At 63.8% G+C, this 13,598-nt stretch overlaps 1 protein-coding gene across 1 annotated transcript; it reads left to right on the top strand.

The window, feature by feature from the left end:
• Positions 1–11: 11 nt before the first annotated feature.
• Positions 12–812, top strand: OVCA2 (OVCA2 serine hydrolase domain containing). The gene has a single exon (XM_068154606.1). It carries the CDS (start codon positions 83–85, stop codon positions 734–736), a length of 654 nt encoding a protein of 217 aa, XP_068010707.1. The 5' UTR covers positions 12–82; the 3' UTR covers positions 737–812.
• The last annotated feature ends 12,786 nt before the right edge of the window (positions 813–13,598 follow it).

Raw genomic sequence — 13,598 nt, 5'->3', positions numbered from 1 at the left:
AGTGTCCAATGAGCGCGATGCGTTTCGGCGGGAAGGGGGGCGGGGCCGGAAGCGGCGCTCGGCTTCCGGCGGGGCGGCCGCCATGGCGGAGGGGCGGCCGCTGCGGCTGCTGGGCCTGCACGGTTACCGGCAGAGCGAGCGCCGCTTTCGCCAGCGCACGGGCGCTCTGCGCAAGGCCTTGCGAGGCCGCGCGGAGCTGGTGGCGGTCAGCGCGCCGCACCCCGTGCCCGGCGGCGGAGAGGACGACGACGCGGATGACCCCCCCCGGGGCTGGTGGTTCTCTGGGCCCGGCACCTTTGAGGCAGGGGAGGTGGCGGCGGCGCCAGCGGGGCTGGAAGAGTCGCTGTCGGCCGTGGCAGCCGCGCTGAAGGAGCACGGACCCTTTGACGGACTGCTGGGCTTCAGCCAGGGCGCGGCGCTGGCCGCCATGGTGTGCGCCCTGCGGGCCCGTGGCGACCCTCGCTTCCCCGTGACTTTCGCCATCCTGGTAGCCGGCTTTGCCAGCCGCGCCCCAGCCCACGGCCACTTCTACCGGGAGCCCATCGCCCTGCCCACGCTGCACGTCGTGGGCGATGCCGATGCTGTCATCGCTGCCTCCTTGAGCAGGGAGCTTGCCCAGCGTTTCGTGGAACCTGTTGTCCTCACCCACCCCGGTGGGCACTTCGTCCCCGCTGCTGCACCACAGAAAAAAGCATACCTGGACTTCCTGGACCGGTTCCGCCCTGGACAGGGATAGGCTGAGCCCCTCAGGGCTGGGACAGATTGGTAACAGTCTCTTTAATAAACGGGGCTCCAGCTAGCTGTGTACAGACTGCCAGTGTGGTGAAGCATTGCTGGTTTCCATGCTCTCCAGAAGGGCCCAGAAGTCCTCATCAGCACAGGGCCAGGCTAAACGGTTCTTTGTTAACATCTTTTTCTTTCCAATTTGGTGCCATGTGTGAATATGCTGCTATGATGGTGAGGGGTTTGAGGACGGGAGGGCTCTCTGTGAAGTGCCTGCAGAGGCTTGACTAGCTGTTCAAAATGAGAGTCCCTCAGCTCAGCCAAAGGAAACTCCTGCAGAGCACACAGCTCCTGTGCAGCTGTGGGCACCCCAAAGGTTTGTGGGTTTTAATGTCCCTGATGGAGGCTGTTAAGCCAACCTTCCAGCTGGTCTGGGCTAGAAAATCCTCTTGTCCCTGGCAGTGCCAGGGCTGCTGTTCAGTTTTTGGAACAAAATGCCTGCTGATTCAGCATGTGTGTTGGGAGACTTCAGTGTCTTGTCTTCCTCAGTACAAACTGCCTTTGTGAGCAAGGAAAATTTTGTGGCTGTGTTTTTGGCTCTGCTGTTTTCCAGAAGCACATGGAAATCTTTATTGTCATAACTGCCAGGTGTCTTGCCTGACTGCTGCTGGAGCAGGCTGGGCTTAGAGGTGTCATGCTGGCAGGGCTGCTCTGTACCCTTGACTTTCTTTGTGGGTACAGTGCAATATAGCTGATAGATGGCATGAAATGTCTCAATTTGCCCCCTGCTCACACAGTGCTGGGAGCAGCAGAGGGCTGGGGGACACTGTGCTGCAGGAGCAGGCCTGGAGGCAGCAGACAGATGCACCTTCTGTATTCAAGTCAGCTGGGAACAGGCCTGGGAGCTGTGGAGGGTTAAAACCAACCCAGCAGAAGTGAGTGGTGCCCAGTCTGTGAGGGTGTTGCTCTCTGGTTTCTTGTTGGGGGTGTGGTGTGGTGGGAAGATGTGTCTGGTTTTCCTGCAGCCCTGGGGCTTGTCACAGGAGGCTGTTGATGCTTGGACAGTGCCTGCCTGCTTTGCCACCTCACAGGGCAGCACTGGGTGGGCTCTGTTACATCTGTGCTGCCTGCTCAGGGGATGTGGAGGTGTGGAGTGTCTTGTCACCCCGTGGACACCACGTTAAGGATACCAGAGGCCGTTTTTTGGGGGGGGAAGGAGTGCAGCTTGGGGCTGTGCACCTAGCTGCAGCAGCAGCTGCGAGGAGCAAGGCCGAATTCAGCAGCCAGCCGTGACACAGCACCGGGGCCTTTGTCTCTGCCGCTGCTGAAGGCTGGCAGCAGCCAGCGCTCTGCCAGCCCACCCTTGGTGAGCTGTTTAATTATTGCAGAGCTGCAGCTCGCCGCGGTGGTCTCCGGGTGCAGCATCTCCCTCCCCCGAGCGGGACGGTGCGGAGGAGGCACTGCAGCCGTGCCCGGCTGCCAGCCTGCACTGCGGTCCCGCAGCCGCTGACCGACAGACATCTTCCCGCTGGCGGGGGGAGGCACCGCCGCAGCTCGCTGGCGCTGGGAACGGGGGAGGGAGCCCGAGTGTGTGGGGAGAGCATGGAACGGACCTGGCTCTGCGGGAAGCTCCATCAGGAGCAGCGTTGAGGGCTGGGTGACCTGAGCTGGGGTGCTACAGTACCTACCTCATCATCCCAGGAAGCTTGCAAAGATGGCTCCTGCGAGGTGGCTCCTGCACCGGTTTGAACAGATTAATGCAAACGAAGGGCCCAGGGGGGTTGGGTTTTCCCCCAAAGCAGTGTGTGGTGGCTTCTTCCCTGGGTCAGGGTCGCAGCAATGGAGCAAGCCTGGGCGCTGGCTGGCAGCTGTGCCACCGGCATGGGGACAGCCACTGGTGTTAGCAGCAGCACCAGGAGCCTGGGTGTTTTGGCATGGGTGGGTATCACCCCTCTGCTCCTCAGATGGGACTCTTTCTGTCCCTCAGTGCAGCCATTGGAGCCCCCTGCGTGGTCCCAGGGACAGGTAGGGCCCTGCTCAGAACTGTGAGTCTGCTGTGGGCACAGGGGCCAGCTCCCTGGGTGAGCAGAGCACCCTGCCCTCCCCCAGGGTCCCAGGGAGGGTGGGAGAGGACCAGTACCAGCAGAGGCACTGCCTGTGCTGCTGCCTTCTGCAAACACCCACCTTTATCAGCTCCTCCTGTCCCTTCTCCCTGTGCCACCCCTGACCAGAGCCCCTTGCAGCCCCCCATGCCAGCCACCTGCGTGGGGCTTGCTGGGCACAGACACCTGTGGACAGGCACTGGGAGAAGCGATGCCCTGCCGAGCCTGGAGTCAGGCATGGATCTTGATGGGGTTTGAGCCTCTCTCACCTCACACTCTTCCTGTCCCTTGAGTGTGGGGAGGGGGCATGCTGGGAAGGTGCAATGTTTCGTACTCCTGCCTGTGAGGAGGCAGCAGCAGGGGAGAGCCAGGGGCCACCCCCCCACGACCCTGCTGCTGGAGCAAGACTGAGCCGTTGGGAAGAGCCCCCCCACACCTTCCCTGCTTCACCCGCAGAAGCTTCCAGTTGTGGCTGAGTCACTCCCTGTAGCTCCTTCTCTCCTTGTTTTGGATGGAAGTTTTCCATGGAAACCCACGCTGGGCCGGGCCGCGGGCTGGGATAAACAGGGCTGAATCACAAAAGGCCACTTGGCCAGGAGCTGTCAGATGGCAACAGCAACACGTGTGGCATGCAGGCAGGTGGCTGCCTGCGTTTCGGGGGGCAGCACCTTTCCCTGTGCCCTCCACCAGCCTTGCTGGCTCAAGCCCACTCCCAGCCTACCCCAGATGTCCCCAGTCCCCTGTGACAAAGTCAGGAGCAGGTTGCAGGCTTCAACTAGAAGCTGGTTTGGGGGATGAACAGAGAAACTCCAGCCAGGGAGAGCCCCTTGGGACCCTTGCTTCAGCCCAGTCCTCAGCCATGGGGCTCTGTAGGGTCGTGGCTGCCAGAGGTCCCTTGGGAAGAGCCATCCTATGCTCCTGGCCACATGCAAGAGCGATCTCCAGAGAACCATGAGCCAGTGGGAGCGAGGCTGAGGCAGTGTCTGTGCCATGCCTGTGTCCTGCTGAGCACCGTCCCGCCTGTGGCAGGCACCGCATTCCTCCCTGGCACCGCCATGGTCTCTGCTCTGAGGAGCAGCACGGGAGCTGGATGGCCTCTGTCCCCCGATGCTGATGGCTGGCCCCACGCCCAGCAGCTTGGAAGTGCCTTCAGAAGCTGAGTCCCTATGTCAGAAATCCAAGATGTTTTTGAGGGCTCTGGAAGAAAAACTAATTCCAGGGTGTCAGCAGGAGAGACTTGGCCTTTGAAACAGTAACAGTGCAGCCAGAGCCTTCCTGAGGTCTGAGGGGCCACAGTGCTGCCCACAGGATATGGCCCCTCACCCAGAGGTGCCTGGATACTGCTATGGCCTGAACCTTGCTATGATGCTGTATCTGCTGCTCATCTGGGGCATGAAGAAGGAAGGGGGTTTGTATGGTTTTCATGGCCAGTGGCATCTTTGGCTGTGCCAAGTGCAGCTGTGGCATTACCTGGATGCCAGTGGGGTGGCCCAAAAATCCCTTTCACAGAGGTGTGTGGTGCACAGCACATCATCAGCAACAGGAAAAGCAGGAGCAAAGAGGAGCAGCAGGACATGTGGCAGCATGGCAGAGATCTGGTGCCTCTGATATCCCTGTGCTGCCACACCACAGTCCTGCTGGCTCCTCAGGACCTGGCAGTGGCTGTACCTGGTGGCCATGCCAGGACCTCGATGGTTGGGTGCTCCTCATGGGGCTGCTCTGGAGAGTGGGAATACTGGCAGGAGGCCTTGCCTGGCACAGCTCCTGCTTGGGTGTAGGTGGCACCCAGTGCAGGCGGCACCCAGTGCAGGCACAGGGACACCTATGTGAGCCCACTGCCAGGGCTGCAGGACCTGGTTTAGTGCTGTGTTGATGCTGCCACCCTAACCCTGACGGAGGTCGTCACCTCCCTATCCCGGGTGCCTCCAGCACCCACCTGCACGGGATCAGCACCTCTCCACCCCTCCGAGGTCTCCAGGCTCGCTATGCCGCTTCCAGCCCCCCGTTCCGCCCCATCTCTGCAGTTTCGGGTGCCGAGTGCCCCCTGCGAGAGGCCCTGCCCGGCCGGCACCGGTCGCCGCCAGCTGCCGAGGGCCCGGTGCCCGGTGCCGGGGCAGGCCGGGCCGCTCTGACTTCGCCGCTCAGGAATCTCCTGGCCGCGCCGGGCGGGTTGTGCAACCTGCGCCCGCCCCCGGTCCCCTCCCTGTCCCGTCCTGTCGGGCCACGCTCAGTCCCCGCCACGCCAGCCCTGCCGTCGGGCCGCGCTCCGCTCCCGGGAAGGGCCCTCTGACACCCCCCCCCCACCCCCCCCCGGCGCCGCGCACACCAGTGGCTGCGGGGAAACGGGGGACTGGGCATGAAGACGGGATAGGGCGGACGGGACGGCGGCTGCCAACGCGCTCCGGGAGCCGCTTACGGATGCGGCGGGACAAGCCCCGGTGGGGGCAGCCCCCGGGCCCCCGCCCCGGGAGGGCAGGTGAGGGGCTGCGGAGCGGGGAAGGGTCGTCGCCATTCCCAGTGCCCCAGGAGGAGCCGCTCGGCGCCCGCCCCCCCGAACAGTAAGAGTTGATGTGCGGCGAGCTGCATCCTGCATGTGAGCTCCTACTGCCCCGGGAGGCGGGTCGCCTCCGACGGGACCCCCTTACGCCGCCTTCGGTATCCCCGGGGAGAGGATAGGGGGTGGGGGAGTCGGTGCTGCCCGCGGTGCGAGTGCGCCGGGCCCGGCGACCATGGCTGTAGACTGTTACCCCCCCAGCAGCACAGTAACAATCTAAAGCCACGGTCGCCCGGGCGGCGTCAGAGGTGGGGGGGTGAGGGAGGGGGAAGAGACGGGCGACCGGTGCCTTGGCGACGGCGAGGAGGCGGCCCCGCCACCGCAGCGAGCGCGCCCGACTCCCACCCGCGGCGTGGGGAGCGGGGGGGGGGGGCTCCCGATGCTGGGAGAAGGGGAGAGTGTCGGTAGCATCCTCCCCCTCCCTCCCTCCCCTCCCCGCCCTCCCACGCGTGTCCGCCCCGCCTGGGAGACCCTCCCCGCCCCCACCCCCCCTACCTGGGCTGCAGCGGGAAGGGGGGTGTCCGCCGTGGGGGGTGTCTGCGGGGGGGGAAAGAGAGAGCGGGGTCAGGTGGGTATTGGGACAGGACCCCCCCTTTCCACTATGCCGCGTCGTGCGTGTGCGTATCCCCACGGCGGGAAGCGCTCCCCGACGGCTCAGCACCACGGACAGCTGCCCCCCCCAACCCTCGGCGCTGCGGCGGGCCGGTGGCGGGGCCGGTGGCGGGGCCGGTGGCGGTGGGTCATGCTTCAGTAGCCATGACTGTAGACTGTTACTGTCCTGTCCGTACGCAGCAGTAAGCAGTCTAGAGCCAAGGTGCCGACGCGCTGACTCGGGCTCTCCTCGACGGGCTCTCCGCGCTCTTCCAACGCCACCCCCCGTGTGGGTGGGCAGCACCGGGATGAAAGCGATAGACCTGCCCCCCCGCCTCGGGCTGCGGGGCTGGCAGCACCGGGGTGCAAAGGAACACACGCGGTGGGGCGGGGGTGTGCTGGGCACGGCGGCATGGAGGGATGGGGCTGCGGAGGGGTCCCGTCGGGGGATGGATGCGGAGCGGCTGGCAGCGGGGCGCAGCCGGTGTCACCGCAGCGGGGCACACGCACACGGATGCGCTTTCCCGCCTCTTCATGCCCCCCCCACACCTCCCCACCAAAACCGCCGCAGGTGCGGGCGGGCGGCGGGGCCCCGCCGTGCTCTTGCCCCCACCTCCCCGGGGCGGCTCCTCTCCCAGCGCCCGCCCCCGCGCACCGCCCCTGCCGGCGCCGCGCCCCGGCCCCGCCGCCCCCGCCGCCCCCCGCCGCCCAGCCCCGCACGTGGGGCTGCGCCAGGCGGCACATCGCCGCCCCCGCCCGCCGCAGAGCTCCCCGTTCTCTCCGACCCGGTCCCCCGCTCTGTCCGGCACCCCCCGTTCCCCCCCCCCAACCACTCCGGGGCAGGCAGGTGCAGCGGCCGGTGCGGCGGGGGCTTCCCTGCCCCCTCCCGCCCCCGCACCGGGCCCCGTCCCTGCTTACCTGGGGGCCAGCCCTGCCGGTGTCTTACCTTCTGCGGGCCTCGGAGCTTTCCCCGGCCGGGCCCGGCGCCTGGCGGCTCCTGGCGGGGGCCGGTGCCGGTGCCGGTGCTGCGCTGTCCGCAGAGCGCGGGGCTTTTATAGGATCGGGCTCGTAGTAACGGGGATCTCGGCTCATTCATAGAAAAGCATCAACCTACACAATGACGTGAGCGCTACGTCAGCGAGGAAATTTAGGGAACGGGAAGACGCTACTATTTATATCGGCGCGGGGGGAGGACAGCGGCCCGGAGCCGGGCAGGGGGTCCGAGCTGTACTGGGACCCCGACCCCCCTGCGGCTCCCCCTTCACCATTTCCCCCCGGTCCGCGGCTCTTCGAGATCCAGCACCCAGCAACCCGAATCCCTCCTGCACCTGCCCTCAGACCCAGGGGCCGCACACCCCTCGAGACACAAGTAGAAGACGGTCCCGGGACCCCGAGGGCTGCGGTGTGGGATCACCCCCTGCCCCAGCCCCGAGGTATCCGCTCAGGGCACCCACAGCAGTCCGGAACACCCATCCTCTTACCACCCCCCCACATCCCGACCGCCCCTATGGGCTAAGGCATGGCCCCATCTCGGCCTGGTGGCATCACCATAGGGGTTGGCGGTGTGGGGCCGCTCGAGCTCCCTGTCCTCCATCACGGGAAGGGGCTGCACAGGGCCCCAGGTGTGCCCGCACACGGGCTCCAGCCAGCTGGTAAGCTAGCACCCCCTGCCCACCTGCACATCCCAGTGTTCTGGGCAGCACCTCCCGCCTGCCCCCCAGTAAGAACCCACATCCCTCTGGTGCCAGTCCCAAGCCCTACAGGAGCATGGGACAGTACAATGGGGGGGGTGAGGGTGGGGGTGAGGTGACTTTAGACTACGGAGGGGGGGACACCCCACTGCAGCACCTTGCTGCCCTGACCCAAGGGGCTGTGTACCCCCCCAAAATCCGTCAGTGTCCCAGAGCCAAACAGGTTGTGACTTTGTGGCTGAACCGATTTTGCTCACCATCCACATCCCAAGTGCCAGCTCCCCCCCGCCCCCCCCACGGGCCTTCAGGAGTCCCGGGGGACTTGGGGAAAGGAGGGAGGGGGAGGAAATCCTTTCCCCCCTTATATCCCCTACCGTTCCCCCCCTGCCCGATTCCTGCTGGAGCCTTCTGACCTCACTCTGCTCTGGCGAAGCATCATACTGGTCGCCACAGCAACAGCGGCGTTGTCATTGACAGCAGCATCCGCCGCTGCTGCAAGGCCACACGCTGCTGTGGGGGTCCAGGCCACAAACACCACTACCTCCCCCCCGCCTTCCCCTGACCCTTCCTCATTTGTCACTTACACCCCGAAATAGCTACAAAACGGTTGAGAGCATGAAGCCCCCTAAAAAAAGCTTCCCCTTCCCAATCAACCGCCCTTAGGGTGCTGCCAACCCCAAAAAAACCCTTCCCGGGGACACGGGGGTGTCTCCTCCCTCTCTTTTCTCCTACATCCCCCCGTAGAGCCGGTGCCCGCCCTGTCGGGGCTTCTCCGGTTTGGGAAGGGGCGGCGGGTGTTGTGGGGGGGTCGCTGCCGCAGCGCTCCCCGCCGCAACCGTGACTCAGCCCCGGGATTAGTCAGCAACCGGGGCCGGCCCACCCGCAACTGGCTGCGCAGCTCCGCCGCCGCCTCCTCCGGGGCCGCCCCCCGCACCTCCTCCCGGCGCCCCTGTCCCCCGTCGTACACCGGGGGTGCGCGTCGGGGGACCGGGGCGAAGCGAGGAGTGGGAAAAGCGGGCCCCGAGGGGACAGTGGAGGCGAAGAGGGGGGCCGGGAGAAGGGGGGGGGGGGGGGAAGGGGGTGGTCGCATCTCGGAGCGTGGCCCGTTGCTGCCATCTCGTGGGCTTTCCACGAGCGACGGCAGCCGCGTCTTCCTGGTGGTGGGGGTGGTGGGAAGGCGCTGAGATGTCAGTACTCGAGAAAGGAATCCCATCCACCCGCAAAGCATCATACCAACAGGGGATGGGGTCTTCAGCTGTGTGAGTAGTCACCCTGCAGGGAAAGGGTCCCATTGTCCATCAAGCATCATCCAACAAGGCAAGGGTCCCACCGCTCCCTCAAGCATCATCCAACAAGGAAAGGGTCCCACCACTCCATCAAGCATCATCCAACAAGGCAAGGGTCCCACCACTCCATCAAGCATCATCCAACATGGAAAGGGTCCCACCACTCCCTCAAGCATCATCCAACAAGGAAAGGGTCCCATTGTCCATCAAGCATCATCCAACAAGGAAAGGGTCCCACCACTCCATCAAGCATCATCCAACAAGGCAAGGGTCCCACCACTCCATCAAGCATCATCCAACAAGGAAAGGGTCCCACCACTCCCTCAAGCATCATCCAACAAGGAAAGGGTCCCATTGTCCATCAAGCATCATCCAACAAGGAAAGGGTCCCACCACTCCATCAAGCATCATCCAACAAGGCAAGGGTCCCACCACTCCATCAAGCATCATCCAACAAGGAAAGGGTCCCACCACTCCATCAAGCATCATCTCACAAGGTCTCATTGCTCTGCAGATCACCTTGCAGGGGTGGGAGGGTTGAGAATCGCCCCAACAGAAGGAGGTCCCATTGCCCCATGAAGTATCATCCCACAGACAAGGTCTCATTCCCTCCACCCCCCTCCCCAAATATCCCACTGTTCCTCACCCAGCTGGGTCCTCCAAAAAAGGGGTCCTACTGCCCCACGAAGCATCACTCATAAGGGAGAGTCCCATTGTCTCACCAAGCACCACCCCACCAGGGATGGGATCTTCATCTGCCCGAGGGGTCAGCCTGCAGGGAAGGGACCCCATCATGCCATCAGGCATCCTCCCACAAGAAAGGGAACCCCACTGTCACAGGAAGCATCACCTTGCAGGGACAAGTGCCCTCCAGCTGACAGGGACATCATGAGGGTCAACAAGGGGAAGTGCAAAGCCCTGTCCTTGGGTAGGAACAGCCCCAGGGACCCCCTGGCCAGGGGTCTGATTCTGGTGGACAACAAATTGACCAGAAGCCAGCAAGGTGCCCTTGGGACAAAGGAGGTTAATGGTGTCCTGGGGTGCATTAGGAGGAGCACTGCCAGCAAGGTGAGGAAGTGCCAGGTCCAGTGCTGGACCCTCCACTACAAGTGAGATGTGGATGTACTGGAGAGAGTCTGGTGAAGGACCACTAAGAAGATTAAAGTGTCTCTCCTATGAGAAGAGGATGAGAGCTGAGATTGCTCAGTGTGGAGGAGAGAAGGCTCCAAGGACCTCATCAGTGTAGGGACCCTGTAGGTACCCATCATAGGTACATTGAGCAGAGAAGATGGAACCAGGCTCAGTGGTGCCCAGTGCCAAGGACAATGGGCAGAGACTGAACCTTAGGGCTTCTCTCTGGCCTTTGGGAAACACTTTTTCACTGTGAGGAAAACATTGGCACAGGCTACCCAGGGAAGTGGTGGAGTCACTGCCCTTGGAGATACCCAAAAACCCTCTGGGCAACCAGCTCTGGGCAATCCTGCTTGAACAGAGGGTTGGATGGCGGCCAGCTGAGGTCCCTCCCAACGTCGGCTGCTGTGTGATGTTGTTTGTTGTGCACCTGAACACCACCCCTAGAAAGGGCTCTCACTGACAGATCAAACACTGCTTTGTGGGGAATGGTCCCCTCAACCATCTGAGCATCTCTCTGTAAGGAAGGGGCACCACTCACCTCAGCATCACCCTGAAATGATCTCCTCACCCACCTCAGAATCACCTCACCAAACATTGCCCTGTGAGTGAGGGTCTCCTCGTTCATCCCACAGGGAAGGGGCCCCCTCACTCACCTCAGCACCACTCTGCAATCAAGGGGTCCCCTTGCCCACTCCAGTGTTGCCTGGCAGCTGGTGCAGCAGCCATGGGCTGGTGGGGAAGCTGTGTCATACCGGGAGGCTTCACCTTTCCCACCACCCCACAGGTGTCCCATCATGTTTGAGGGACACAGGGCACTCCAGAAATACTCAGCAAGGTCCTGTGACCACCCCCAACACCACTTTGCAGCAGGCAGGACTCAGCAGTGGCATTCCCACGGCCCTGCCTGGCTGCGAGAGCAGGGCAGGAGATGGACACCACCGCTCTGCACCCAGCACGGAGCAGCTCAGCGCTGTCCTGAGTTTCACTGGCTTAGCCCAGCACAGGCAGAGGGGGCACACGTCCCCACGCAAACAGAGGGGCTGCAGCGGTGGGGCGCGGGGGGCTGCCGTACCCCAGCACCGCCGGGAAGATGAAGTGCGAGCTGCCAGCGGGGGCTGCAGGCTGCCGGCGGTGCCGGATGCAGCCCGGCTGGCCAACGCTCCATAATGGAAGACATGTGTGTGGGCTTTGGGGAGAGGCTGCGCTGGGAAACAGGGCCCTGCCGAGACCGGGGGGCTGTATCCTGTCCAAAAGCCCAGGTCCCACATGAAGCCAGGCATGCGAATACGATCCAAACCACAGCTGGATTTGAACCGAATCTCCCAGCATCTGGGCTAATTTGCTGCAACTTTGATTGATCGTGGGGAGGGGGCACGGGCGGGAGACGCTCCAGCTCAGACCTCCCAACAGAGCCAATGACTTAACCAGAGCCGGTTCCAATCTGCCCAGCACATTGAGGCCAAAATGTCCCTTTCCCCACATGCTCCCGTTCACCGTGTGGCTGTCCCCACGTCTAGCAGGTCCCGTGGGGAGTCCGGGGCAGGTTTTGGGACTTTCTGGGTGCAGGGTGCTGGCTCAGGCTGTCTGGGGCCCCTCCACGAGGCAGAGCAGGGCTCACCCAGGGTCACTTTAGAAGGCAGAGTAAGGTAGGACCGGGGGATATTAGTGGGTCCCACGCCCCCTTCTCCACCTGCCCCAAACCCCTGCAGGCACCGATTTTCTGCTGGGAGAGGCCGAGAACGGGAGAGGAGCTGCAGAAAAAAAAAAGAAGAGGGGGGTGGGAGGGAAAGGTGAAGTTTTTTCCATTCCCACCCCTCGGTCGCTGCCCGAGGGTTCGGCGTCACTCAGCAGGTAGCTGGGGCAGCCCAGGGTCCCGGGCGGCCCCGGGGGGAGCAGCTGTCCGGGAGCCGCTCGCTGCCGTGATTTATACACCTCGGTCCCATAAATTACCGGGACGGAGCCCGCGGGAGCCATCGCTCACAGCGACGGCCAGAGCTCGCTGCCAGAACCTGAAACACTTCCAGCCGTTAATTGAAGAGGGGGGAAAAAAAAGGAGAGGAGGGGGGGTGTGGAAATTAGTGCCCGGGGAGTTGGGATTAAACCACGGCTCGGTAACGAGGGTCGCCCACGTCCCGCTCCCAGGATCCCGATGCTTCCTGTGGGCACAGGATGGGGAGTGGGATTTCTAAGCCCCTGCCTGGGATGTGCCCACTGCAGGGTCCCCACGGGCAGTGCCACCCCTCCCACGCCGGTCCCCTGTGGTGATCTGAGGCACGCTGAATCCGACGGGAATCTGCGGATGAGTTCCATGCGAGAGATGCTGAGCCGGGAGGGTCACGGCTCCCACCGCCACGCACCCTCCCTGCCTGTACCCATCCTCTTTCTCCCAGTTCAGGACAAACCTGGTCGCTGGAGCTGGTAACTGGGATAATTCTGCGGGGATCCCGGCCAGTGTCCCCAGTCCCCGGACACCCCACAGCAGCTCCCACTCACCCAAGGTTATGGGCTGAAACCCTCAAAGCATCCGAGGTGGCCCCAGCCAACACTCGAGGTCCCTTGCCCAGATCAGAGGGTGCCAGCGGGACGCCCCCCCAGGATCAGTGGCCAGCCCAGGGGAGCCCATCACGATGCTTCGCTGTACTCGGAGTTGTGCAAGAGCGTGTGGCCGTGAGAAAAGGAGAAGCGAAAGTGCGAAGCGAGAAGCGGCTTCCCCCGCCCCAAGGGGGGGACTCCAGGCTGTACCCCCTGCCCCAGCCCAGCAGCCTTTTCAGGGGAGGCTGCGTGGCTGAAGCGAGAGGAAACGTGGCTCTGCCTCCCCTCTTCTCGTCCCAAACCACCGCAAGCCCACCCCGAGCCGCTGCTGCACATCTGGGCACCAGGGCTGCAAACCCCCCCTCTCCCGCCCCTGCCTCTGCTTGCTGCCCTCCCCCTCACCAGCAAATTAAGCCCTGCTGCCTCCCCAGCCAAAAAAAACCCCAAACCATCCCCAAACCCCCATGCCTTCCCCACATCACCTTGCCCCGCCCTGCTTAAAACAGCACCCAATGGGTCCTAACCCCTCTACCCATATTAGCACCCATCCCTCAGGTAGGGCAGCAGTGATACCCCCTTCACACGCCCCCCATTCCCCTTCCCGTCCCTCCTCCCCCGCGCACCTGCGCTGGGTGGAGCTGCCTCCGGTAAACGGCTGGGGTGGAGCGCACCGGGAGCCACTAGATGGCGCCCTGCGAACGGTACCGACCCGGGGTGGGGGACCTAGAGGGACAGCAGCCTTTGCCCGGAGATACGGAGTGGGGGTGTCGGGAGCTCCAGAAGGCCCCACCTCAGTATCACTGGGCAGAAGCTGATGTCCCAGGGATGAAGACCCCCGAGGGGACGGGACGGGAAGAGACCGGGATCAGGGCTTGTGGGGAGGGGGAAAGCGGGCTCCGAGGAGGAGGAGACCGGGCATGGGGAGGGAGGGGAGAGGAGAAGGGAGGGAGTGGGGGGGCCCGGCTTGTCGGTGCCCCGCCCGGGG

The sequence above is a fragment of the Melanerpes formicivorus genome, unplaced genomic scaffold (assembly GCF_026170545.1).
Source record: "Melanerpes formicivorus ecotype bairdi unplaced genomic scaffold, bMelFor1.0.p_v2 SCAF_29, whole genome shotgun sequence".
NCBI classification, from domain to species: domain Eukaryota; kingdom Metazoa; phylum Chordata; class Aves; order Piciformes; family Picidae; genus Melanerpes; species Melanerpes formicivorus.
The sequence above is the reverse complement of the archived record's forward strand: the minus strand, read 5'-3'. Positions and strand labels throughout refer to the sequence as shown.

Coding starts and splice junctions, on each gene's coding strand:
- OVCA2 (XM_068154606.1), top strand. CDS start 83: ATGGCGGAGGGGCGGCCGCTGCGGCTGCTGGGCCTGCACGGTTACCGG.